The sequence below is a fragment of the Lithobates pipiens genome, unplaced genomic scaffold (genome assembly GCF_037356315.1).
Source record: "Lithobates pipiens isolate NorthernLeopardFrog02 unplaced genomic scaffold, aLitPip1_a1.2 Scaffold_30, whole genome shotgun sequence".
Lineage (NCBI taxonomy): Eukaryota > Metazoa > Chordata > Amphibia > Anura > Ranidae > Lithobates > Lithobates pipiens.
The window spans coordinates 97279819-97307361 of NW_027507791.1; the positions used below are offsets into that span (position 1 = coordinate 97279819).

Here is a 27543-nt window from a genome sequence, read left to right on the forward strand (position 1 = left end):
CTTGGTCCACAAAAGTTCTTATAAGGACTGGTAACTTGGTATAGGGTGCTACGGTACATAGGCCTGAGTGCGTTACAGTCTGCTGTTCTGTAAGGACCGCTATCGGTCCACAATACATAGGGTTGCCGTGCACTACTGCTGACCGCTGCCCTATACTGCAGCAGTCCTTCATTGGTATAGGGACTGACGTACAGTCTGCTAATCACTAACACACAACCTGCTTGGTCCACAAAAGTTCTTATAAGGACTGGTAACTTGGTATAGGGTGCTACGGTACATAGGCCTGAGTGCGTTACAGTCTGCTGTTCTGTAAGGACCGCTATCGGTCCACAATACATAGGGTTGCCGTGCACTACTGCTGACCGCTGCCCTATACTGCAGCAGTCCTTCAGCGGTATAGGGACTGACGTACAGTCTGCTAATCACTAACACACAACCTGCTTGGTCCACAAAAGTTCTTATAAGGACTGGTAACTTGGTATAGGGTGCTACGGTACATAGGCCTGAGTGCGTTACAGTCTGCTGTTCTGTAAGGACCGCTATCGGTCCACAATACATAGGGTTGCCGTGCACTACTGCTGACCGCTGCCCTATACTGCAGCAGTCCTTCATTGGTATAGGGACTGACGTACAGTCTGCTAATCACTAACACACAACCTGCTTGGTCCACAAAAGTTCTTATAAGGACTGGTAACTTGGTATAGGGTGCTACGGTACATAGGCCTGAGTGCGTTACAGTCTGCTGTTCTGTAAGGACCGCTATCGGTCCACAATACATAGGGTTGCCGTGCACTACTGCTGACCGCTGCCCTATACTGCAGCAGTCCTTCAGCGGTATAGGGACTGACGCACAGTCTGCTAAACACTAACACACAACCTGCTTGGTCCACAAAAGTTCTTATAAGGACTGGTAACTTGGTATAGGGTGCTACGGTACATAGGCCTGAGTGCGTTACAGTCTGCTGTTCTGTAAGGACCGCTATCGGTCCACAATACATAGGGTTGCCGTGCACTACTGCTGACCGCTGCCCTATACTGCAGCAGTCCTTCATTGGTATAGGGACTGACGTACAGTCTGCTAATCACTAACACACAACCTGCTTGGTCCACAAAAGTTTTTATAAGGACTGGTAACTTGGTATAGGGTGCTACGGTACATAGGCCTGAGTGCAGTACAGTCTGCTGTTCTGTAAGGACCGCTATCGGTCCACAATACATAGGGTTGACGTGCACTACTGCTGACCGCTGCCCTATACTGCAGCAGTCCTTCATTGGTATAGGGACTGACGTACAGTCTGCTAATCACTAACACACAACCTGCTTGGTCCACAAAAGTTCTTATAAGGACTGGTAACTTGGTATAGGGTGCTACGGTACATAGGCCTGAGTGCGTTACAGTCTGCTGTTCTGTAAGGACCGCTATCGGTCCACAATACATAGGGTTGCCGTGCACTACTGCTGACCGCTGCCCTATACTGCAGCAGTCCTTCATTGGTATAGGGACTGACGTACAGTCTGCTAATCACTAACACACAACCTGCTTGGTCCACAAAAGTTTTTATAAGGACTGGTAACTTGGTATAGGGTGCTACGGTACATAGGCTTGAGTGCGGTACAGTCTGCTGTTCTGTAAGGACCGCTATCGGTCCACAATAGATAGGGTTGACGTGCACCACTGCTGACCGCTGCCCTATACTGCAGCAGTCCTTCAGCGGTATAGGGACTGACGTACAGTCTGCTAAACACTAATACACAACCTGCTTGGTCCACAAAAGTTCTTATAAGGACTGGTAACTTGGTATAGGGTGCTACGGTACATAGGCTTGAGTGCGGTACAGTCTGCTGTTCTGTAAGGACCGCTATAGGTCCACAATAGATAGGGTTGACGTGCACCACTGCTGACCGCTGCCCTATACTGCAGCAGTCCTTCAGCGGTATAGGGACTGACGTACAGTCTGCTAAACACTAATACACAACCTGCTTGGTCCACAAAAGTTCTTATAAGGACTGGTAACTTGGTATAGGGTGCTACGGTACATAGGCTTGAGTGCGGTACAGTCTGCTGTTCTGTAAGGACCGCTATAGGTCCACAATAGATAGGGTTGACGTGCACCACTGCTGACCGCTCACCTATACTGCAGCAGTCCTTCAGCGGTATAGGGACTAAGAGTTTTGTCACAGGGTCATTTAAAAAATGACATGCAGAGGAAGAGGCAGGCCCTTCCGCAGGGGTGGTAGGGGTAGGGCAGGAGCAACAGGCTTGAGCCAAAGTGGGAAGTTGCAGAAGGTGCGTTCAATTACTTTAAAGGATGCACCAGACTTGGTTGAGTGGCTCGCTCAGCCTTACTCTTCTGCACCCTCCTCATCCTCTCGATCTGCACCCTCTTCTTCACTCTCTGCTATGTGCACCCCCAAAGACACTACCACCAACAACACGACCACCACCACCACCACCACATACCTTCCGCTTGAGTCACTGGAATTATTTTCCGATCCATATCAAGAGGACATTTCTGATGCGCAGCCACTCTTGGTATTGGATCAGGAAGAGGAGGTAGCAACAAGCGCTACTCAGCAGTCTGACGCCAGTACCCAGATCAGCCCAAGGAGGAGGTTGGTCCCCGGTGTTGCTGCCTACTCTACTTATAGCGGTGGGGAAGGTGACGTTGATGATGACGTGTCTAGTGATGTCACGTGGGTGCCCACAAGAGAGGAAGAGGAGGGGAGTTCAGAGGGAGATATGGACCAGCAGATAGGGAGGAGAAGCAGCAATGACTTACATTGCACAGCAGGGACAAAGCAGACTGCAAATGTATCAGGAGCGAGTCATCGACCATGTACGGTCACATCTGGCGCTCCCAGGACACCGGCACATGGCTCCGCAGTGTGGGCTTTTTTTAACGTGTCCGCTGCTGACAATAGCGTTGCCATCTGCAATCTTTGCAGTCAACGCGTTAGTCGCGGTAAGCCCAATACTCACCTAGGGACGACCGCCTTAAGAAGGCACATGAGCAGCCATCACCGAGCCCAGTGGGAGCAACGGAACACACAAAGCCACACTGCAGGCTCTCACCGTCCAGCCTCGTCTTCTACTTCTCCTTCTCCTCTCTCCTCACAATTGTCCTCCACTCCACCTTCCATCACGCCAAGCTCACATTTTTCTGCAAAAAGGCAGGCTTCCGTGGGCCTAATGTTTGAGCGTAAAAAAATGATGACGCCGGATAACCCTCTTGCCCAACGGTTGGCGGCTGGCTTGTCAGAACTCATAGCCCGCCAACTACTGCCATATAAACTGGTGGACTCGGAGGCCTTTCGCAAATTTGTGGCCATTGGAACACCACAATGGAAGGTCCCAGGAAGGAAGTATTTCTCAGAGAAGGGCATCCCAGAGCTATATGGCCATGTTCAGCGGCAAGTGAATGTATCTCTGGCACACAGTGTCGGTGCCAAGATACATCTGACCACAGACACGTGGTCTAGCAAACACGGGCAGGGAAGGTATATCAGTTTTACTGCCCACTGGGTGAACCTTCTGACGGCCGTCAAGCATGTAACCCGTGGCACCCGTGTAGATTTGGTTTTACCGCCACGGATTGCATGCAGGCCTGACTCTTCTTCTCCTCCTCCTACTCCATCCTCCTCCCTCTCCTCCTCAGCTGCCTCCTCCTTTTCCGCTGCTAGCGTCTCTTCCACTGCACCGCCCAAGCTCCCCAGAACCTATTCCACATGCCAGGTGAGACGTTGCCATGCCGTGCTGCGTCTGTTGTGCCTGGAAGCAAAGAGCCACACTGGCCCGGCACTCCTTTCAGCTTTGCGTTCACAGGCAGATGAGTGGCTAACACCGCTCAATTTGACAGTTGGTAAAGTGGTGTGTGACAACGGTGCCAATCTGCTTAGCGCATTGAAACAGGGCAAAATCACGCACGTGCCGTGCATGGCACACGTCTTAAACTTGGTCGTGCAGCGATTCCTTGTCAAATACCCTGGGGTCCAGGACATCTTGCGGCAGGCAAGGAAAATCTCGGCCCATTTCAGAAGATCTTACACGGCCATGGCTCGCCTTGCTGACATTCAGCGGCGACACCATCTGCCGGTCAGACGTCTTATTTGCGATTGCCCGACGCGATGGAACTCAACCTTCTATATGCTTGATAGGCTGCTCCAGCAGAAACGTGCAGTTAACGTCTACCTGTATGAACTCTGCGAAAGAAACGGTTCTGGGGAGCTGGGTTTTTTTTCACCGCGCCAGTGGCTGCTCATGCGCGACACATGCAGACTTCTGCGGCCATTTGAGGAGATCACCAAACTGGTCAGTCGCAGCCATGGCGCCATCAGTGACATGGTACCTTATGCCTTCTTTCTGGAGCGTGCATTGCGTCGTGTCATTGATCAGGCTGTGGAGGAGCAGGAGCGGGAAGATGAGGAAGTCGCAATGCTGGATGAATTCCCAGGGGGGGCTACTCTATCTGAGACAAGTCAACAACAGGAGTCTGATGAGGAGTCAGAGGAGGATGGTGCCGGGGCGGATGAGCAGGAGCAAGAAGAGCATGCTTTAAACCTTTCTGGGATCCCTGTTGTGCGAGGATGGGGAGAGGAGAATGAAGAGGACGACATTATCCTGGATGATGAGCAGGAGCCAGGCCACCACACCGCTTCCACTTTAGTGCAAATGGGGGCCTTCATGCTCCAGTGTTTTAATAGGGACCCCCGTATAAAAAGCATGAGGGTCAAGGACCAGTACTGGGTGGCAACGTACTTAGACCCCCGGTACAAACACAAAATGGCGGAAATGTTACCGCCGTCGCAGAGGGCTGTCAGAATGCAGCACTTCCAGGCCTTGCTTCGAGAAATGCTGCATTCTGCTTTTGCGTGCGCTGGCAGAGGAGCAATTCCCACTCCCAGAGAAGGATTTGCGGGTACCAATCCAACAGCGCCTGCAAGAAGAGGCCGGTTTGAAGATGTGTTGGTGACTTCGGATATGAGGTCATTCTTTCAGCCGACCCATCGACAGGTGTCATCCGGATCCAGCATCAGGGAACGCCTAGACCGTCAGGTGTCCGACTACATTGGGTTAACGGCCGATGTGGACGCTCTGAGGAGTGATGAACCCCTAGACTACTGGGTGGGCAGGCTTGACCTCTGGCCAGAGCTTGCCCAATTTGCAATCGAACTGTTGGCTTGCCCCTCATCCAGTGTCCTGTCCGAAAGGACGTTCAGCGCAGCAGGGGGGATTGTGACCGATAAGCGTACTCGCCTAGCTCACCACAGTGTTAACTACCTCACATTTCTAAAAATGAATGAGGCATGGATCTCGGAGGAATTCAACACATGTGATCAGTAGACCATGTATATGTCTATAAACAATTTTTGGAATCAAGCACACAGACCTTCTTAATTCATTTGGCTCACTTCCCTGACCCAAAAAAGCACACCGTACTATATGCCCCTACCCTCCTCTTTGAAGAGGTTGAGCGGTGTCATATTTCTACTGGGGCTGCTTATTATGAGGGGTTCCCACCATCCCTGTGCTGTGCTGACTTCCTCCTGGGTGTTCTTATTATGAGGGGCTCCCACCATCCCTGTGCTGTGCTGACTTCCTCCTGGGGGTTCTTATTATGAGGGGATCACACCATCCCTGTGCTGTGCTGACTTCCTCCTGGGGCTGCTTACGGTGCTGCTGTCAGCGCTGTATGTCACGGAGCTGCTGTCAGCGCTGTATGTCACGGAGCTGCTGTCAGCGCTGTATGTCACGGAGCTGCTGTCAGCGCTGTATGTCACGGAGCTGCTGTCAGCGCTGTATGTCACGGAGCTGCTGTCAGCGCTGTATGTCACGGAGCTGCTGTCAGCGCTGTATGTCACGGAGCTGCTGTCAGCGCTGTATGTCACGGTGCTGCTGTCAGCGCTGTATGTCACGGAGCTGCTGTCAGCGCTGTATGTCACGGAGCTGCTGTCAGTGCTGTATGTCACGGAGCTGCTGTCAGCGCTGTATGTCACGGAGCTGCTGTCAGCGCTGTATGTCACGGAGCTGCTGTCAGCGCTGTATGTCACGGTGCTGCTGTCAGCGCTGTATGTCACGGAGCTGCTGTCAGCGCTGTATGTCACGGAGCTGCTGTCAGTGCTGTATGTCACGGAGCTGCTGTCAGCGCTGTATGTCACGGAGCTGCTGTCAGCGCTGTATGTCACGGAGCTGCTGTCAGCGCTGTATGTCACGGTGCTGCTGTCAGCGCTGTATGTCACGGAGCTGCTGTCAGCGCTGTATGTCACGGAGCTGCTGTCAGCGCTGTATGTCACGGAGCTGCTGTCAGCGCTGTATGTCACGGAGCTGCTGTCAGCGCTGTATGTCACGGAGCTGCTGTCAGCGCTGTATGTCACGGTGCTGATGTCAGTGCTCTGTATTACGGTGCTGCTGTCAGTGCTCTGTATCTCCTGCACCCTCTTGTTTGCCTACCCTGGTCCCTGACCTTCCCTCTCCTCCATTGCCTTCATTAGCTCCATAGTCCTGAATTGTCAGAACAATTTCCCAAATAAAAAAAAAATGCTTGTAGTTATCGATCCCAAATTCACCTCATACATGTATTATGCTATTGTCCAGGTGGTGGGACTACGTGCTACCCCCTAATAATTACCCCGTGGCCGCAAATTCGACCTAAAGGTTTGCGAAATTCGCCTCCCATTGAAGTCAATGGAGCCCGCGGCGAACGGTCGTTTTCGCGAACGTTTGTGCCCGTTCGCGTTTCGCGTTCGCGAAACGTCCCGTCGGAAGTTCGTCCATCACTACAGGAGAGGTTCAGAGACTGCAGACATACTGCAGGAGATAATCAGAGACTGGGGACATACTGCAGGAGACAATCAGAGACTGGGGACATACTGCAGGAGACAATAAGAGACTGCGGACATACTGTAGGAGACAATCAGAGATTGTGGACATACTGCAGGAGACAATCAGAGATTGCGGACATACTGCAGGAGACAATCAGAGACTGCGGACATACTGCAGGAGACAATCAGAGACTGCGGACATACTGCAGGAGACAATAAGAGACTGCGGACATACTGCAGGAGACAATCAGAGACTGGGGACATACTGCAGGAGACAATCAGAGACTGCGGACATACTGCAGGAGACAATCAAAGACTGCGGACATACTGCAGGAGACAATCAAAGACTGCGGACCTACTGTGCTGCAGGATACAATCAGAGACTGCGGACATACTGCAGGAGACAATCAAAGACTGCGGACATACTGCAGGAGACAATCAGAGACTGCGGACATACTACAGGTGATGGTCAGAGAACTTTCAGCAACGCACAGCTTGACAGTTGAATAACACAGCTCAGGGTTTAAGCAGTCAGGCATTTTATGGGTGCAAGGACATACCTGGGCAGCCAAACTCACTACATACATTTAGAGGTATGTGGGCGGGGCTTCCATTCTCTGATCTCACTATAACAGCCGGGAGCTCCACTCATGCTTTGTAGGGGGGGCCCGTTATCCGTGAATTGGGGCCCCGATGAAGGTTTTTCAGAGTGCACAGAGGACACGGGAGGTTGTATTCCCGCACTACGCAGCTGAGAGGGGGCGGGGTTGGGAGCTCCACTGACACTCTGACTCCGCCCCCGTGCAGCCTGTATGCTCGGAACAGAGCGGCTGGAGTGAGAGCCAGTGATTGGAGTGGGAGTGTCAGTGGAGCTCCTGGCCCCACCCCCTCTATACTGGCTGGAGAATAGAGGTCCACTGACGCTCCCACTCCGATCACTGCTCTAACTACAGCCGCTCTGTTCCGAGCATACAGGCTGCACGGGGCGGGGTCAGAGCGTCAGTGGAGCTCCCGGCCCCGCCCCCTCTCAGCTGGCTAGCACGGGAATACAGCCTCCCGTGTCCTCTGTGCACTCTGCAAAACCTTTATTGGGGCCCCAATTCGCGGGTAGCAGTGCGGGCCCCCCTACAAACATTGGGCCCAGGGCAGGTGCCCCGTTTGCCCTGCGCTAAAGACGGCCCTGGCAAAGCACACCTTCTCTATAACTTGCATTTAGGAGGGAAACCCTGAGCCTTACAGTGTTTTCCACTACCATTCCCCAGTAGCGGAGTGGGCTCCACTGTGCACCTTGGGCGCGCTCCACACGTGCACTTAACTTGGCTTTTGAACTTCTGTACCTCTGTACAGGATGGGAACCTCTGCAATGCAAATCCACTCTCAAAGCTATGGGAGAAAGACCACTGGCAGAAGGAGTGCTCACAACATATCCCTCGCTGCTAAAGGCCATTCCGCCTATAACAGGTACATGCTACTGACAGGCTGTTCTTAATCTTCCGTTACCTAAAGTAACCACTTGCGTCTTTACACAGCTCCAACTTTACCCCAGTGTGTTTAATACCCACTCTGTAAACTATTAGTGCTGGTTACTTGCGTATTGCTTGTAACTTCATAACAGGCAAGGAAAATGTTTCAGAAAGCTTTGCTTGGAAAAGTGTAAAAAGGCAATTACAAAGTCCAACGTTGAAAAATATACTGCCCTGGCATTTCTGCAAAGGTATTGTTTGTGTAATAGTTCGTCAGAGGAATTCTTCCAGTGTCTGATGTCTTTGAGGTGAACCCTGGGTTCTGATGACTTTACATCCAGATAGTGATGAGCGACATTGTTCTGCTCCTCGTGGGTGTTATTCTCTGTCTCATTCCCTTAGGAACATGGGGCCTGGTGTGATCCCTGAACCTCTTTGGATCTCCCGGCTCTCTAATCCTGGGCTCTGAGTGCTCCAGTCCCAGACTCTGAGCTCCCATGGGTACGGACCACTGTCCCTATTATACTACACAGAACCAGTGGATCAGACCCAGAAAAAACAACAAAAGACCAAAGAACTGGGAAAGGCATTGACTTCTACCCTCCCATCTGGGACAGCACCTAACTGGCTATTTCAACCAGCTTACATGCTAAATTTTGATCCATGTACTGCCAGTTTAAATGTTAAAAGCTGTAACAAACAGTTCTAGTATACCTCTCCCTTCTTCCTCCCCGCCCCCTTTGCCTCCTTCCCTCTCCTTTCCTCCTTACCTTCCCTGGCCTGCAATGCCTTCCTATGCCGTGTACAAATGGCCAGACTTTTCAACAGCAAAGGTCAGACGGAACGAATCTGTTGGTCAATTCGACCATGTGTGTGGTTCATCAGACCTTTGCTGATGAAAAATCAGACGGACTTTAGATTTAGAACATGGTTCAAATCTTTCTGATGGACTCGAGTCCAGTTGAAAAATCTTTTTGTCTGTATGCTAGTCCGATGGACGAAAACCGATGCTAGGGCAGTTATTGGCTACTGGCTATGAACTTCCTTATTCTAGTCTGGTCATACGTCATCACAGTCGAATCCATCAGACTTTGATGTGATTGTGTGTGGCCAAGTCCGTTCGGAAAGTCCATCAGAAGTCAGCCGAAAGTCCGTCGGACCTAGTCTGCCAGAGAGTCTGGTCGTGTGTACATGGCATAATAGTTCCCTCAATGCTTCTTTTATCTTGCCCCTTCCCCATCTTCCCCATGCCCCCCCCCCCTTCTTTCTCTGTTCTTTCCTTTCTCTACTCCTTTCTTTTACCTTTCTCATTTCAAAAGCTTACAGTTCCCTCTATCAGATGCTACACATGCACATTTTTCTTTCTTCTATATTTAACAGTCAATATCGTGTGACATAGACCCTCTGGTTGTTTCCCAGGCTTGATGGTTTATTAATTCCATTTGCAACATGATCTAATGTTTTGTACCTTCTGGTATAGCATGTACTTGTAAACTGATGTTTATTGTACTCAAACGTTTGCTATCTACATGCATTTTGATTCTATGTAATATGAATCACGTAAGCTTTGGGCTCATACTGTAACATTGTTTTCTTCCTAATACAACTTTCGTAAAATAAACACTTTTAGTAACTACATCAGTCCTACAGAACAACTAAACACTAGTATCCTCATTATGAAATGTGCTAAAGTGTAAGGAGAAACCAGGATATTTTTTGGACATCTGCAACTACAAACCATGTAAGCCATAATCCCATGGCATTAATTGTGTTACACATAATGCAGTGTTTGGTTGCAAAAGATTGATTTGTGGAGCCAGATGCAAAAGATCACAGCTTTCTCCAAATATTCATTTAAGTCCTATAAGCTGCACACCTACCCGCACTGCAAGGGGTAAATGCATGTTAATGCTAATGATAGGAAAATGGACTGTAAAATTTACTGTATCCCTCCCTCTGGTAGGCTTCTAGCACTCTTCTCTCTGACACTTCAAATTGTAGACATGCTCTCGCTGTCCTCCTGCCCAATGCAAAACTATTGGTCCTGCATTGTATGTAATAATGTAACCTTGTGACCACAGGCCAAAGAGCTTTATAAAAGAGACTTTTAACCCAGAATTCAGCTTAAATTCCCAAAAAAGGCAGATAGAATACAAAGATATCAGCATTGCCTGTGGCCACCCTATAGCTGATATTTTACCCATTACTGACGCACTTAACCTGAGGCCGCGTACACACGGGCGGACTGTTCGCCCAACCTTGTCCGCTGAACAGTGTTTGGGCGGACAGTCCGCTCGTGTGTTGGCTTTCAGCGGACAGTTTCAGCGGACAGTTTGACGGACAAAGTCTTTCGGAAATTCCGAAAAACTGTCCGCTGAAACTGTGTTTGAGCGAACAGTCCGCCCGTGTGTAGGCTACTTTCGAAATGAGCAAACTGTTCCCGCTCGGAGGAGTCTGCTCATTTCGAGCGCGTGTGAAGGTAGGCGGGGCCCGCGACGGAGACGTCGCGGGCTCCGCCGCCTGGAATGGGCTTAAAGGGGAACCCCAACGCCGAAAAAAATCGGCGTGGGGGTTACCCCAAAGTCCACAACAGACCCTTGTCCGAGCACGCTACCCGGCAGGCCAGGAAAGGGGGGCGAGCGAGCGCGCCCCCCTCCTGAGCCGTACCAGAGCCGCGCTGTGCGGTCACTTATATAGTGACAATGGGGCAGTGTCACATGGTATATGTCACATGGGTTGGTCACATGGTGACCCCGCCCCCTTACGATGTCATAGTCCCCATGTGACATCAACCCATGTGACCAACCCATGTGACATATACCATGTGACACCGCCCCATTGTCATTATATAAGTGACCGCACAGCGCGGCTCTGGCATTCCGGCTGGAGAGAGCGACGTGTCAACATCTCCTGGGGAAGAAGAAGAAGAACAAGAAGAAGAAGAAGAACGGAAGGCGGCGACGGCGACAGCGACAGAAGACCGGGCCACCGCCTGTAAAAGAGCTACAAGAAGGCGCGGTGGCCCGGCAGAAGAACCGAAGGCGGCGACAGAAGAACGGAAGGCAGCGGCGACAGAAGACCGGGCCACCGCCTGTAAAAGAGCTATAAGAAGGCGCGGTGGCCCGGCAGAAGAACCGAAGAGGGGGACAAGACCCCCAAAGTCGGGAGAAGAGGCCGGCGGCGGGGAGGAAGAAAGCCGGGCTCCTCCGCTAGTAAAAGAGCTACACGAAGATAGCGGAGGAGTCCGGCGAGAAGACCCCCGAAGACGGAAGACCCCCGGAGCTGTGCAATAAAATATTTTTTCTCTGTGTTGTGTTTTTTTTTGTACTTTATTTCACAGGTGAATGGGTAGGGGTACATTGTACCCCATACTCATTCACATAGGGTGGGGGGCCGGTATCCGGGGGCCCCCTTCTTAAAGGGGGCTCCCGGATTCCGATAAGCCCCCCGCCCGCAGACCCCGACAACCAACGGCCAGGGTTGTCGGGAAGAGGCCCTTGTCCTCATCAACATGGGGACAAGGTGCTTTGGGGTGGGGGGGCCGCGCGGCCCCCCCTTCCCCAAGGCACCCCCCCATGTTGAAGGCACGCGGCCTGGTACGGCTCAGGAGGGGGTGGCGCGCTCGCTCGCCCCCCTTTCCTGGCCGGCCGGGTAGCGTGCTCGGACAAGGGTGTGTTGTGGACTTTGGGGGGACCCCCACGCCGATTTTTTTCGGCGTTGGGGTTCCCCTTTAAGTCCATTCCAGGCGGCGGAGCCCGCGACGTCTCCTTCGCGGGCCCCGCCTACCTGTACACGCGCTCGAAATGGGCGGATTTGCCTCCGCCTTACGTGGGCGAGTCCGTTCATTTCAAAAGTTGAGCGAACTGTTTGTCAAACAGTTCGCTGAAACAGTCCGCTCAAAAAGTGCCGTGTGTGACCATGTCCGTCCATGCTAATTTTGAGCGGACTGTTTGCCGAAACTGTTTGACAAACAAAGTTGGGCGAACAGTCCGCCCGTGTGTACGCGGCCTAACATATAAAATCAGCACTTAACCATTACCCCTACTCAACACTTAATATTAACTCCTGGCAATTAATTATAATCTCTAACCATTAACATGAACCCTACAACGTAACCTAACAGTTAAGATAAATATGCCTCCTAAATGCTGACCCTAATAATAACCCTTCAATTTCGGATTACACTATACATGCCACTCAGATGGACCTTATCTGGAGAGCCTGACGGGGAAGGGTTATGGTTTGTGTGCTGCTCTCCCCCCACCCAGGACAGATGCACTCCATTACAAGGTCTATCGCTGACTGCTCAACTTACTTCTAGGATGATAAAACATCCTATCCTACCCTACCCTACCTACCCTACCCAGCTAAACCACATTGCTTATGTAACTGTTTTTTTTTTTTTTCTATAAATACTTTATTGAAAATACCAATGTCAATTTACAAGGTAAATGGTCCAAGCAGACCTGCTTATGATATAATCACAGATATATCAAACGCAACAATCAGATATTACAAGAACAAAAAGTCAGCGTGGCCAAAAAAATCACTTTTTTCATCAAGAGAAGCATCCAACTTGCCCAAGGATCAAACTAAGTTAGATTCCTCATAACCAAGCTAAAAGAGGAAAGATGGAAGGGAAGTAGAATAAAGGGGTGAGTTGAAAAGAGTGGTAGAAAAGGAAGGAGAGGGAAGTGGAGGGGGTGGTTTAAGGGAGAGAGAGAGAGAGAGAAGAAGAAAAAAAGAAGGGCAAAAGATTTGCCTTGTCTCCCGTAATTGTTCATTTTTGTACCATGTTACTCATTGTAATACTTTGTTTCTTTTGGTAAAAATGTCAAAAATAGTTTTCAATAAAAAAAAAAATTTTGAAGAAAAAATAACCCTTTAGCCTTTGACCATACTGTTAACACAACTCTAACGTTTAACCCAATCCCCAACTTAAATTTTACCTCTAAACATTTGTACTAACCTTATAAATCTCCAGAACTATCAGTGCTGAAATGGAACAGTCACAAGACAAAAACTACCAGGGCTAAGGTCTCAGGGCTAAAAGACACCAGTCCCTGTTTTGTATCGTATTTTCTTCCTATTTATTATGTGTGTGTGTAGACGGATTAGAATAACTGTATTTTACATTCCGCAGGAAATGGAAAAAGTTTTAGGATCCCGAACTGTGGCCTACCTAAATGTGGATATTGCTGTGGAAGGTAATCATGGGAGGGTAATAGATGTAATTTTACTTTTTTTTATAGTGATTTTACCAAACACAGTAAAAAATGTAACTTGATCTTTTATAACTGTCTGCATAATCCCAGGTGAAGGAATAGGAATACTGGCAGAATATTTTTTTCACTAGCTTTTAGATTCTGGATACAGACATGAAGGCTAGGTGAGTCAAGGAAGGTTTGACACCAGAGATTTACGTCTATTTAGACATTATTTTCTGACCTTGTTGTGTGTGTGACTACTTTCCATAGACTGCCGGGTCTATTTTTATCCATTCTGCCATCCCTCTTTTTATTACAACATTTTACCGAGGCAGCAAAAGTTAAACTGGTCATACACCAGTGTAATTAATTTGAACATATTCATTGTCAGAATGTTCATTTGATTGTCTAATAGCTAATGGGGTCAAATTAATTAACATTTTCAACCATAGTGACAAAAAGAGCTGAAAGGAGCAGGATTGAAAATTTTAAATTTTAACAGTGAATGTGGTTTTCCTTTAGTAAATTCAATTGATTCAAAAATGTCAAAATCTAAAATACCCCTTATATGTGACAAGGTTCATAGAAGTATGTGTAACACAGGTTAAAGCAGAACTAAACTGTATCCAAGTGCACAAACTGAAAAAGCTATTTAATTTGTAAATATTCAAAGCAAACTCACCCATCCTTCCATGTCTCCAAGCTTTATTTTGTTGAGAAACCAGTTTGAAAAATACCACCTAGCATTTCTAGCTGTGGCATCTTGAGTAAGGGCAGATAATTAATGTAGCATTTACTTCCTAATGCTGCGCACACGCGATCTGATTTTCTGACAACAAATGTTGGATGTGAGCTTGTTGACGGAAAGTCCGACCGAGTGTATGCTCCATCTGACATTTGTTGTCGGGCTTTCTGGCAACAAATGTTGGCTAGCAGGTTCTCAAATTTTCTGCCAACAAATGTTTGTTGTTGGAATGTCTGATCATGTGTACGCTGTAAGTCTGTTGCACAAAAATCCACGCATGCTTGAAGCGCTTGGTCTTGTAAAACTAGCGTTCGTAATGGAGATATCATGTACGTCTTGTATGTCACTACGTTTGTAATTGTTGGCAAACATTTGTGTGACCGTGTGTATGCAAGACAAGTTGGAGCCCAAATCCTTTGAACAAGAATCCATGGTTTTGTTGTCGGAAAGTCCGATCGTGTGTATGGGGCAAAAAAAACGATCTGCCCTGAGCTCAGGCATGCAAGGTGGACATAGCCCTTCCTCCAGATTAAATAAAAAAAAGGCCATTAAGCCTTCTTCCATATTCCATATTTTCATATTCCATAATGAATTGTCTCCTAAATTATCTCATGCAATAAATTTAAATAGGCGACACAACACTAACATTGCATGTAATAAAGGTTAGTGAATTTACTTTTTGTGTTTTTCTAGAACAAAACCATGTACGGTGCAATGCAATAAATTGACCAGTGGATACAATTGCATTGCACTTGCTGTTTCATATTGATCCTCTGTCAAGTGTTTTCTTTCACATTATCCTTTGTTTTGAATCTATTGACCAATAATGCATAGGCCCTTGGAGGGCAAATTAGCGTTTGTACATGTTTTACTTCGTACAGATACACAAATGAAGATTAGTTGATATAATCACAGTGTCAGCTTTTTACTGCCAATGTAAAAGGCTAAATCTGCATGTTTGTTCAGCTAATTTCTGACTCTAGTGGGCCTTTCATGCTATTCTTGGGAAAATTGTTGGCGTATATTTAAAACGCCGCTATAGGGAAAGAAAGTCAGTCTGGAAAAGTTAGATTATACGGCTTGCTCTTTAACTGAAGAGGGGGAAACTTTTTTGCCAAGAAGTATATATCTATATAAAGTGAAAGGCAAACAGTATGTCCTGACAAAACATTTTATTTATTTTAGTTTTGGATAGAGTGGGGCAACATGAGAACCCCTGTCAGGTTTTTACTTCTCTCTAAAACTCTCTCTGCTACAGAAATGTCCCCTTTCTTCAAACAGGTAGTGCGGGAAAATCTCCAACATAGACAGAATTACAAATGTATTTTATTTTGTTTGTTTTTGTAAAGCAGTTGAGGCTAGAAGTCGTGTCAGCCTTTTATTGCTCAGTAAAGAAACAGCCAACATGCCAAATGTGAAATACATGTTAGGCAGCACAGTAGCTAAGTGGTTAGCACTTCCGCCTAGCAGCACTAGGGTCGTCATTTTGAATCCCAAATACAGCACTACCTGCATGGAGTTTGCATGTTCTCCTTGTGCCTGCAAGGGTTTCCTCCCAAACAACGAAGAAATGCTTGTAGGTAAATTGGCACTAGCAATGGCGGCTGGTGAAGTTTTAGGATGAAAATGGGCATGGTGTCAGAAAAATTGTGGGCGTGGCTCTAAGGTGGTGTGGTTAGCATCTGAGATGAACGAGGAATGGAGAGAGAGGGAGAGGGATGGAGGGACAGCAGGCCCAGATCCTACACAACAATAGAAATATGTGTATTCTACAAAGTTTAACAATCAGCAGATAAATATACTCCAAATACCTGGTGTTAGCACTTCAATCATCCCGGCACCATGGTTGTTATGGTGTCAGGATGATTGAAGCGCATTATTTCTTTTATTACATTGTAATGTAGAATGAAATCATTCAACTCACCATAATGTAGAATCAGTGGGAGCCCTGAGTGTTTCACTAGCCATGTCACCTGCCACCAGATGCCATCAGGTGTACCCAGCAGAGTCCGTCCTTACATGAGGTGACCCCAGAGTAGTCCATTATGCTTTGCCTTTGCAGGGAATGAAAGAGGAAGTAAACTCATCAGGGTTTACTTCCTCTTTAAACACCCCTCCTGCCCAGACCAATTTTCAGCTTTCGGTGCTCTCACACTTTGAATGACAATTACTCAGTCATGCAACACTGTGTCCTTTTTTTCCCCCACAAATAGATCTTTCTTTTGGTGGTATTTGATCACCTCTGGGTTTTTTATTTTTTGCGCTATAAATGAAAAAGACCGAAAATTTGGGGGAAAAAAACGAATTTTTCTTTGTTTCTGTGATAAAATTATGCAAATTATAAATTTTTCTTCATAAATTTTGGCCACGATTTATAATGCTACATATCTTTGGTAAAAATAACCCAAATTAGTGGATATTATTTGGTCTTTGTGAAAGTTAGAGAGTCTACAAGTGCGAATCATAAAAAATTCATCACATCTGATGTACTGGTGGCCGATCTCATTTCTTGTGATCCGAACAAGCCAGGAAAGTACAAATACCCCCCAAATGACCCCTTTTTGGAAAGTAGACATTCCAAGGTATTTAGTAAGAGGCATAGTGAGGTTTTTGATGTTGTCATTTTTTCCCAGAATTCTTTGCAAATTAAGATTTTTTTTGTTTTTTATTTTTTTCCCCACAAAATTGTCATTATAATAGGTTATTTCTCTCACATTGCATGTGTATACCACAAATAATGCCCCAAAATACATTCTGCTACTCTACCTGAGTATTACGATACCACATGTGTGGGACTTTTCCACAGCCTGGCCACATAGAGAGGCCCTACATGCAGGGAGCGCTGTCACATGTTCTAGGAGCATAAATTACACATCTAAATTGTTGACTACCTATTACACTTTTGAAGGCCCTGGAGCACCAGCACAATGACACATGACACTGACGTGGCACCGATGACAGATGGAACTAATATGTGGCACTGATGACACCTGACACTGATGACAGATGACACCAATAAGTGGCACTGATGACACGTGACACTGATGACAGATGGCACCAATACGTGGCACTGATGACACGTGGCACTGATGACACGTGACACTGACAGGTGGCACTGGGGACACATGGCACTACTGAGGACAGATGACACTGTTAGATGGCACTGGGGACAGGTGGCATCAATATGTGGCACTGGGGACACGTGGCACGGACAGGTGGCACTGGGGACAGATTGTACTGATAGGTGGCACTGGGGACAGATGGCACTGATAGGTGGCACTGGGGACAGGTGGGCATGTGTGTGTGTTTCACTGTGTGTCTGTTTTACTGTGTGTGTGTGTTTTACACTGACGCTGCACAGCACGGAAGCTCTCCCTCCTCACACACTGTCTCTGTGTGAGGAGGGGAGCCGGCGATGAGAGATGATCTCATATGCGGCGGCGCGCATTGGGGAAGTAAACAGGAGGACGCCCTCCCGGCAGTTAGCGTCCGCTCTGTAGCTGTCTTTTGGCTATAGAGCGGGCGCAAAGTGGTTAAATGCAGCCTGCCTGTGTCCCATTAAATGAAGCCAGGCTGTGCCACTTCAAACCCCCCTCCCCCCGTTCTCCGGGAGAGCACAGTGGTACTTACCTTGCTGTTGTCCTATCCTGTGGTGTCTCCTTCCACAGGCATCAGCGTTGATGGAGGAGTCCTCTCCTCATACTTCTGGTTTTCTCTCTCTCTCTCTCTTTCTCTCTCTCTGAGAGAGAGAGAGAGAGAAAACAGGAAGTTACATCTAACTTAGATCTAGCATCTAACTCTAACTCTAACACTGTGACGGGCTCCTTTCCCTGCGAGCGTCGCAACGCATGGGGATGGAGCCCATTGTCAAATTTAAAAAAAAACGTGAAAAAAACATACCACATACAGTACACTGTAATCTTACATTACTGTATCAAATTATTTCACATCCCTTTATCCCTTTTGTCCCCAATGCTTCGTCATGTGCCTTGCATGCAGTGTTATATTCAATTTATATATATATATACATACATACATACATACACATACTGTTCTTTCTGCCTGGAAACTTGAGATTGTCCATGGCAACCAAAAAGTGTCTCTTTATGTCAAAAGCGGCTTTAGACCAGCTAGGAAACACTTGCAGAACTGAGCAGTAGTGATTTGTTGGGAAATTCGTCATCAAACACTGAAAGCGGCGACAATTCTGCAACTGAACAATTTTCTGTGTTTTTGATTTGATTACATTATTAAATGTTATTATTATTATAATATTATTTGTTATAATTATTTATAGCTATTTATTATATCATAATTTATGATTTTATGTTTCAAACTTTATCATGCCCGGGATGTCAACTAGACTTGTTTGGACAGATTTAGATGAGTTATTCTTAAAAATGACAGGCCTACAATATAAAATGCCAAATTTCTATGCAAAACAATGCACCACTTTCAGCATCAAAAATCAGACATAATCATACCGCCAGGGAGGTTAATAAAACACTCCTCCTATAAACACTGCTATAATATATTTACTATACACAATATTATGTATGAAAATATGCTATGCATTCCCTTTATTATGCACTAGTGGAGAAGCATTAGGCTTCTTCTCTGGTATTGGTTAGCATTGGTGCACATAGTATATACTGTACTGCCTTTATATTGTATGTTGCAATAGAACAGGACAGGCAGCTTGAACACAGTTTATTTAAGTGGTTTGAAATGTGACATGACCTCATCTACTTAGGAATTCCTCCTGGAACTGTATTTTAATTCAAGTAAGTTGTGAGACTGTTTTGCTGGTTTTCCATGTAGCCTGTCTGAAGTGCTTGACAGAAAACATAATAAATCCTAAGCCTCTAATTACATATTACTATAACTTTATCTTCTTAACATTTAAGATGTGTTTTTCTTGGTTGTGACATTATTTGTTTTAGTGAAAACATTTCTTGATTCATGATTACATCTCTTCCTTACAGGAAATTCCACCCTCCGTGCACTTGCTACTCCCATCCTGCATAAACTACTGTTTGCCGCAGCCAGAAAGGTACATCCATTACCAGGCAGTACAATAGTCACTAGGTTGTAATATACTATAGACTTTTTCCTTGCCAAATCAGGGACTCATCACGTCAGCACTTTAACAATTTTTCTGTGAGTATAGTTGCAGACTATTTATAATATCAAAGAACATGCCCAGGATCCATTCCTTATTAGGACTAAGTAAACAGTTTTAGGACCTGTGCCATGTACAGAATCCTATAACCTTGCTGTATTGCTGTAACATCTCGATGCTGATGAAACTTGGGAAACACCTTTTGGGGGGTGGCCCACTCACACACCCCCCCCCCCCCCCCGACAAATGGTTTTGCGGGACCCCACTATGCAGGAGGCACTTACCTCTTCTCAAAAGTGCTAATTTTAAAGGCTTATATGTAAGTTATTGCCATAAAAATTGTTTGGGGACTCGGGTCCTGCCCCAAAGGACATATATCAATGCAAAAATGTTTTTAAAAACGCCTGTTTTTACAAGAGCAGTGAGTTTAATAATGCTTAAAGTGAAAAAATAAAAATGAAATATTCCTTTAAATATCAGGCCTGGGGGTTGTCCTTAGTATGGTTGTAAAGTAGCGCATTCCGTGTTTAGAACCATACCACAGCAAAATTACATTTCTAAAGGAAAAAATGTAATTTAAAACTAGTTGCAGCTATAATTTATTGTCGGGTCTCAGGAATATACATGGAAAAAAATGGCATGGGTCCCGCCCCAGTCCGTTACCAGGTTTTTTGGGTCTGGTATGGATATTAAGGGGAACCCTGCACCCAAATTTTTTTTTTAAATGGCGTTGGGGTCCCCCCCAAAATCCATACCAGACCCCTATCTGAGCACGCAAGGCACTATATATTCTGAACAGCAGTATATATACTATATGGCCTGTCCTATATACTCTGCAGAAAATTGGGCCATAGGTGCTGGTGGTACCAGAAGACTGTAAGGCCTCAGTTACTTGGTGGAAGCAGGTATGGGCCCTGCTGTGAAATATTAGATCAGAAATGTTAATTACATATCCCTGTTAAACAGGAGTGGAAAATTGGGCCTTGGGTGGTGGTGGTGGTGCCCTAAACCAAAAACATTGTTAGAAACTAGCATCATCAAGATTTATTATTAATAAGATAGTCAGTATAGACAGTCTTCAAGGGATCCCACATCCATAGCAAATTCAATCAGTTACATCAGCATCAGGTGCTTGATAGCTGCTGATCCAAGACTGATTCATTTTTATGAATGTGAGCCTATCAACGGAGTATGTGAACAGGCACAATCTTTACAAACCCTCCAGCAGCAAAACCCAGTAACCCAGTGGATGCTCTGTTGGAAAGGTCTGCAAGTCTGCTCTTGCCCCTAGATATTCCTGCACCATGTAATGCAGACACTGGTGATGGTTGCTTGAACTGATCAGACCTTGGTGCTGAGGAATGAAAAATAGTTTAAAGTCATCGGTTAGCTGGCCACCTTCTCCACTGCTCTTCCTGTTACTGAACGAAGTCTCAGCAACACGTTGTTCAGCACCAGGAAATTGTAACCTCCCAGGGTCTGGAAATGCATTGCACAAACCTTTCTTCAAGGCCTCCTGAAGATGTTTCATCCTCTGCTCCCTCTGTGAAGGGAGGATGAGTTCTGCAACCTTACCCTTGTAACGTGGATCAAGAAGGGTTGCTAGCCATTAATGACTCCTCTACTAGATACCATGGGCTTTGCAGAATCAGGGAAGCCATGCAGGGTAAGTTTGCAAAGGCATTTGATTCTGAGTCCTCTGGGTCACTAAGGATCACATGATCTGTAACTACCTCCTCCCAGCCACGTACAACTCCTTGGGTTCCCGGGGACTGAAAACCATCCCTTGAAGACTGCTGCTGAGTGTTATCCTCTACATTAATGCGGACACAATCCTCCCCCTCCTCAGCATTCCTGCGGGCCCACCAAACACACAGGAAGAAATCTGGATAAAGGGGGCCTTGAGAGGTAAGGAAGTTCTCCTCTTCCTCCCGCTGTTCTGCCTCAAGTGCCCTGTCCATGATTCCACAAAGTGTGTACTCCAACAGGAAGACGAGAGGGACAGCATCACTGAAGCATGCATTGCCGCTGCTCACCATCCTTGTGGCCTCCTCAAATGGTGACAGGACAGTGCATGCATCCTTGATCAGTAGCCACTGGTTTGGCAAAAAGAAGCCAAGCTTCCCTGACCCTGTCCTGGTGCCATACTCGCACAGGTACTCATTGATGGGCATCTGCTGTGTGTGCAGCCACTGCAGCATTGCCAACGTTGACTTCCACCTGGTGGACATGTCACAAAGGAGGCGGTTGGTGGGCAGGTTGCATTCCCTTTGAAAGTCAGCCAGCCGAGCACTACAATTGTATGACCACCAGATACGACCACAGACTTTTCTGACCTGCCTCAGGAGATCCTATAAGCCTGGGTACCTGCTCAAGAACCGCTGCACCACCAAATTCAAGATGTGTGCCTAACATGGAACATGAGTCAAGTGTCCCTATCAGATGGCAGAGAGAAGGTTGGTGCCATTGTCGCATACAACCATTCCTGGCTGAAGCTGGCATGGCATCAACCACCTCAGAGCCTGCTCTTGCAGAGCTGACAGAACCTCTGCCCCAGTGTGGCTCCTGTCCTCTAGGCAGACCAACTCAATCACTGCATAACATCTTTTAGCCTGACAGCTTGCATAGCCCCTTGAACACTTACGGAGCACCGCTGGTTCAGAGAACAAATCTGCAGAAGAGGACATAGAGGAACAAGAAGAGGAGGGGGTGGAGGAGAGAGCTGTGGCAGAATCACCACTAGCGTTTTGGAGGTGTGGTGGTGGAACAAACTCTAACACTGAACCCTGTCCTGCATCCTTCCCAGTAGCCAGCAGAGTTACCCAGTGCGCTGTGAAGGAAAGGTAAGGTCCCTGCCCATGCCTGCTGGGTCATGAGTCAACAGTAATATGCACCTTACTACTGACTGCCCTGTCCAACAAGATAAAACATTGCCTTCCACATGCTGGTAGAGAGCCGGAATGGCCGTCCATGAAAAGAAATGGCGTTTTGGAACCTGCCACTGGGACAGAATTTCTTTTTACGGTTCAGCAACTGGGGTAGGGAAATTTGCCTGCTAACATCAATTGGTGGTGTACTGCTAGCAGATTGGCTGCAAGTACTTGGGACACCTATTGTTATACCTTCAGTCCTCTCAGTGCAGGTTTTTGAGAGGACTGGTGGCATAGTAGGGTTGGAGATCCCAGATGAGGAGCAAGGAGAAGTCCACCTTTTTCTTTGATGTGGGTCTTTCAAGTGCTGTGGCCAACGTACTGCATGGGAGGTCATCATATGTCTGGTCAAGCATGTGGTGCCCAAGCGGCTGCTGTTCTGGTCACGCTTGATTCGCTTCAGACATAGGTTGCAAACAGCAATGGTGCAATCTGCTGCACGCGTGTAGTAATAACGTTACACACTGTATTAGATACTGTGTTCACCGCCTGCACTGTATTAGAAACTGTACAACGGCTGCACTGTATTTATACTGTGTACACCACCAGAAGTGTAGTAGACACTGTACACACTGTATTAGATACTGTGTACACCACCAGAAGAGTAGTAGAAACTGTATACACTGTATTAGCTACTGTGTACACTGCCTGAAGTGTAATAGAAACAGTACACTACGGAATGCACTGTAGATATACCTAACACTGAATGCAGAGAATGCATAAAGGTAAACAGGACAAATAGAGAGAGTGACTCTTCCTAACGGAGGCACAGACCGCAATTCAAACCTGAGAGGTGTCCTAATCCTGCTCCACTCTATCCAAAACAAAAAAAAGTCTTTGTTATTGGTTATGCTTTAAGTTTCAATTCATTTTATTGTATTACAAAAAATAAATAAAAAATTGCCTATATTCACACCTTTTTTGTTATGCGATGCTGTTACACTATGGTGTGTTTTAGATGCCTTTTGCATTAGTTATTTTTTAACATACTAAAGCCTAGTACACACCACTAGTTTTTTTTTAGTTAAAATCCAGTGGGTTGAATGAAAAGAAAACTGACAGGTCAGGTCAGAGCCGCTCTACTAACCATCTGATGTTAGTACAGCGACCCCCTGCTGTTCTGTTGTGTTCTGACAGGGGGACAGCCCCCCTCCAGAACACTCCGATCAGCTGTCCAGCAGTCAGTCGGCAGACCTTTTTCTGTCTTATATAGTACCAAAAGTATTGGGGCACCTGCCTTTACACGCACACAAACTTTAATGTCATCCCAGTCTTAGTCCATTGGATTCAATATTGAGTTGGCCCACCCTTTGCAGCTATAACAGCTTCAACTCTTCTGGGAAGGCTGTCCACAAGGTTTAGGAGTGTGTCTATGGGAATGTTTGACCATTCTTCCAGAAGCACTTTTGTGAGGTCAGGCACTGATGTGGACAAGAAGGCCTGGCTCGCACTCTCCACACTAATTCATCCCAAAGGTGCTTTTTTCAGTTTGAGACTCTGTACAGGCCAATAGAATTCCTCCACTCCAAAATTGCTCATCCATGTCTTTATGGACCTTGTTTGTGCACTGGTGTGCAGTCATGTTGGCACAGGAAGAAGCCATCCTTAAACTGGTCCCACAAAGTTGGCAGCATGAAATTGTCCAAAATGTCTTGGTATGCTGATGCCTTAAAGTGGTTGTAAACCCCCACCCAAAAAAACAAAAAACCTGCAAGACAAAGGCATAATGAGCTAGTATGCATAGCATACTAACTCATTATGAATTACTTCCCTTAGATTGAAGCCCCGGCGTTGGTCCCTGTACACTGTTCCAGCCGGCGACATCGCTCCCGGGTATCGCGGGCTCCAGCGCTGTGATTGGCCGGAGTCGCACGAGCCGCTGGTAACAGAATGCGCCGTAATGTGTGTAGGAGCCGCCGTTAATGGAATACTAGCTGAAGCAAAGGCACAGACATGCCATTGCTTCAGAACGCCTATGCCGATGACGTCGGCACATGTTGATACAGGGGATATCTCCTAAACCATGCAGGTTTAAGAGATATCTGGGGTAGCTACATGTAAGCCAATTTTTAGGCTTACCTGTAGTCAAAAGTGGTTGTAAGGGGGTTTACAATAGACATGTGCATTTTGTTTCGTTTCGTTCGATTCGGACGAATTTTCACTATTCGGACATTCGGATGCATTCGAATTACCGAATTACAATGCTAACAAATTCAACTGAATCCGAAATAACATTTAGAATCGAAAAACCACAGACAAAATTCGAATCGAATTCGAAAAAAATTCTAGTCAAATCAAATTTGAAAACAATTTGAATCAAAATCGAAAACAAATTCAAATAAAAATCTAAAAAATATAACTCGATTTCTAAAAAAAGAATACAGTAAAATAGAATATAAAATAATAACACAATAGAATGAAAATAAAAGAATAGCAAAGAACAGAATAGAATTTAATAGAATGTAATAAAATACAATAGAAGAATATGACCTTCTTCTGAAATTATCATTTCGATTAGCATAAATTCAAATTCGAGAATAGATTTGAAAATAACTCAAAACAATGAAAATTAAAATAATATATATTATATTTTATCTATTTATCTATTCTATTCTATTATTTTCTATTCTAATATTTTCTATTCAAATGTGAATCACATTTTTATACTAAATTTGAATTTCAGAAGATGGTTATATATATATATTATATATTATTTATTTATTTTTTTTTTTTCTGATTTGTTCTATTTTTTTTAATTTTTTTTATGATATTGCTTTCTATAAGTTTAAGTTCAAATTCGTTTCATTTCTATATGAAATTAGAATTTTGGAAAATGGTTATAGATTTTATTCTGTCCTGTTCTATTGTTTTTCTATTCAATTCTTTCCAATATTTTCTATTCTATTCGAATCTTTTCTATTCAAATTTGAATTCATTCTATACAAAATTCGAATTCCGGAAGATGGTTTTATTTATATATATATATATATATATATATATATATATATACATATATATATATATATATATATATATATATATATATATATATATATATATGTATGTATGTATGTATGTATGTTGTGTATTGTCCACTTGCCACGTCACCTGCCACGAGTTGTGCATTGTCCACTTGCCACATCACCTGCCACAAGTTGTGCATTGTTCACTTGCCACGTCACCTTCCACAAATGCCACGTCACCTGCCACGAGTGCCACATGGCCTGCCATAAGTGTGCCACGTGACCGACCACGTGACCAAGTTGTGGATTGTCCACTTGCCACATCACCTTACCCCTAACCATAATGCTAACCCCTATCCCTAACCCTTTCCCTCTAACCTTAACCCTTATCCCTAACCCCCTAACCCCAACCCTAACCCTCACCCTAACCCTATAAAAAATATAATATATATGTATATCTATAGAAATTCGATTTTCGTATAAAATGATTTTGAATAGAAAAGATTTGAATAAAATAGAATAGAAAATAATAGAAAAGAATATACTAGAAAAACAATAGAACAGAATAAAATATAATATATTACATTTAATTTTATTATGTTATATTGTTTTTCTAGTCTACTGTATTATTTTCTATTCAAATCTTTTCTGCAGCAGAGAATGACATTTTGCGACCCGACTTTGGGGCCACATATCTCGGGGCCACTTGGAGCTAGAAACCCCAAATTTGGTATGCAAACACAGTAGAACGAGCACTACAACATCTAGGACCAAGTGGCCCCGAGATACGTGGCCCCAAAGTTGGGTCGCAAAATATTTTCGAATTTGGTTGAAATGGTTTAGAATGCGGTTGTAATCATTTTGAATCATGTTGAAATAATTGATGCGACTGATTTTTCGAATTCGGTCGAAAACTAAATGAAATCCGAAAACGAATTTAACGAATCTAACTAAAGGAAATTAATTAACAAATTAAACGAAGCGAAACAAATTTTTTCCTTTTGCACATGTCTAGTTTACAACCACTTTAAGCCCCTGTACACACGGTTGGAAATTCCGACGGAAAAGGTTCGATCGGACCATGTTGTCGGATAATCCGACCATGTGTTGGCTACATCTGACTTTTTCCGTCGGAATGTCCGACCAACAAAGTTTGAGAACTGGATATAAAATTTTCCAACAAATTGATCCGATCGGACTTTTACCATTCATTTGTAGAGAATTACGATCGGACAAAGTGCCAAGCATGCTCAGATCAAATTATGAGACCAAAGCTATTGGCTACTAGCCGCAACGTAGTCCCATTGTAAAGAAGGAATGTCATCATGTTCCGAACGATCAGATTTTCTGACAACTTTGTCCGACGTGTGTATGCAACTCCAGTTTCGGGCAAAATCCGTCGGAAAAAATCCGATGGATTATGTTGCCGGAATGTCCGACCGTGTGTACAAGGGCTAAGAGTTCCCATTACTGGAAAGACGGGGCCAAGCCCAACCCCTGAAAAACAACCCCACACCATAATCCCCCTCCACCAAATGATTTTGACTAGACATGTGCAGAACCGAAAAATTTGTTTAATTTAATTTTGGATATATTCGCTATGTTACTAATTCCATTTTGTTACGGAATTTGTTTAGTTTGGTTTTGGCATTTGTTTAGTTTAGTTTTTGTTAAAATTTGTTTTATTTTTTCTAAAATTTGTTTCCTTAATGAAATTTTTTAACAAATTCCAACTTTTTAGAATGATTAGAATTTGGATCAGTCAAATGATCGACCAATTCGAATTCTGTGTGGAAGCTGGCCGCCCGCGTCCTTAACAGCCATGAGTCATCATCTGTTAGTTGGCTTCCCCACTGACAGACGAATGTAAAGAAAACGATGCCGACAATTTCCTGGCAAAAAAAAAAATGTTTAAAAAATGGTGTGGGGTTCCCCCCAGTCTATACCAATGCCCTCTGGTTCTGGCATGGATTTTAAATGGCATTGGGTCCCTCCCAAAATCCATACCAGACCATATCTGGGTATTCAGCCTGGTAGGTGAGGAAAGGGGGGGGACTAGCGAGCACCCCCCTTCCTAAACCATAACAGGCCCTCAACATGGGGGCTGGAAACCCTACTTTAATTGAAACAATGATTAAATATAGTGCCTGGAGGGTCCCCTTAGTCTGCCTGTAAAATGGCGCATCTGTAGAATGTATAGAATATGCTGCAGCAAAAAACAACATTTCTAAAGAAAACAAAAATAGTCAAATCACATTTACATTGACTTGCGGTTGCAATTGCTGCTACAACTA

At 45.4% G+C, this 27543-nt stretch overlaps 1 protein-coding gene across 2 annotated transcripts in view; it reads left to right on the forward strand.

Moving 5' to 3' along the window:
- The window catches only part of LOC143943111 (putative N-acetylated-alpha-linked acidic dipeptidase), a 232883-nt gene that overhangs the window by 148017 nt on the left and 57323 nt on the right, over positions 1–27543 (forward strand). For both annotated transcript variants that reach the window (XM_077464673.1, XM_077464672.1), the window contains 2 exons: positions 13426–13489; positions 19220–19287. In XM_077464673.1, coding sequence (XP_077320799.1) covers positions 13426–13489; positions 19220–19287 — 132 coding nt within the window. The remainder of the gene's footprint in view (positions 1–13425; positions 13490–19219; positions 19288–27543) is intronic.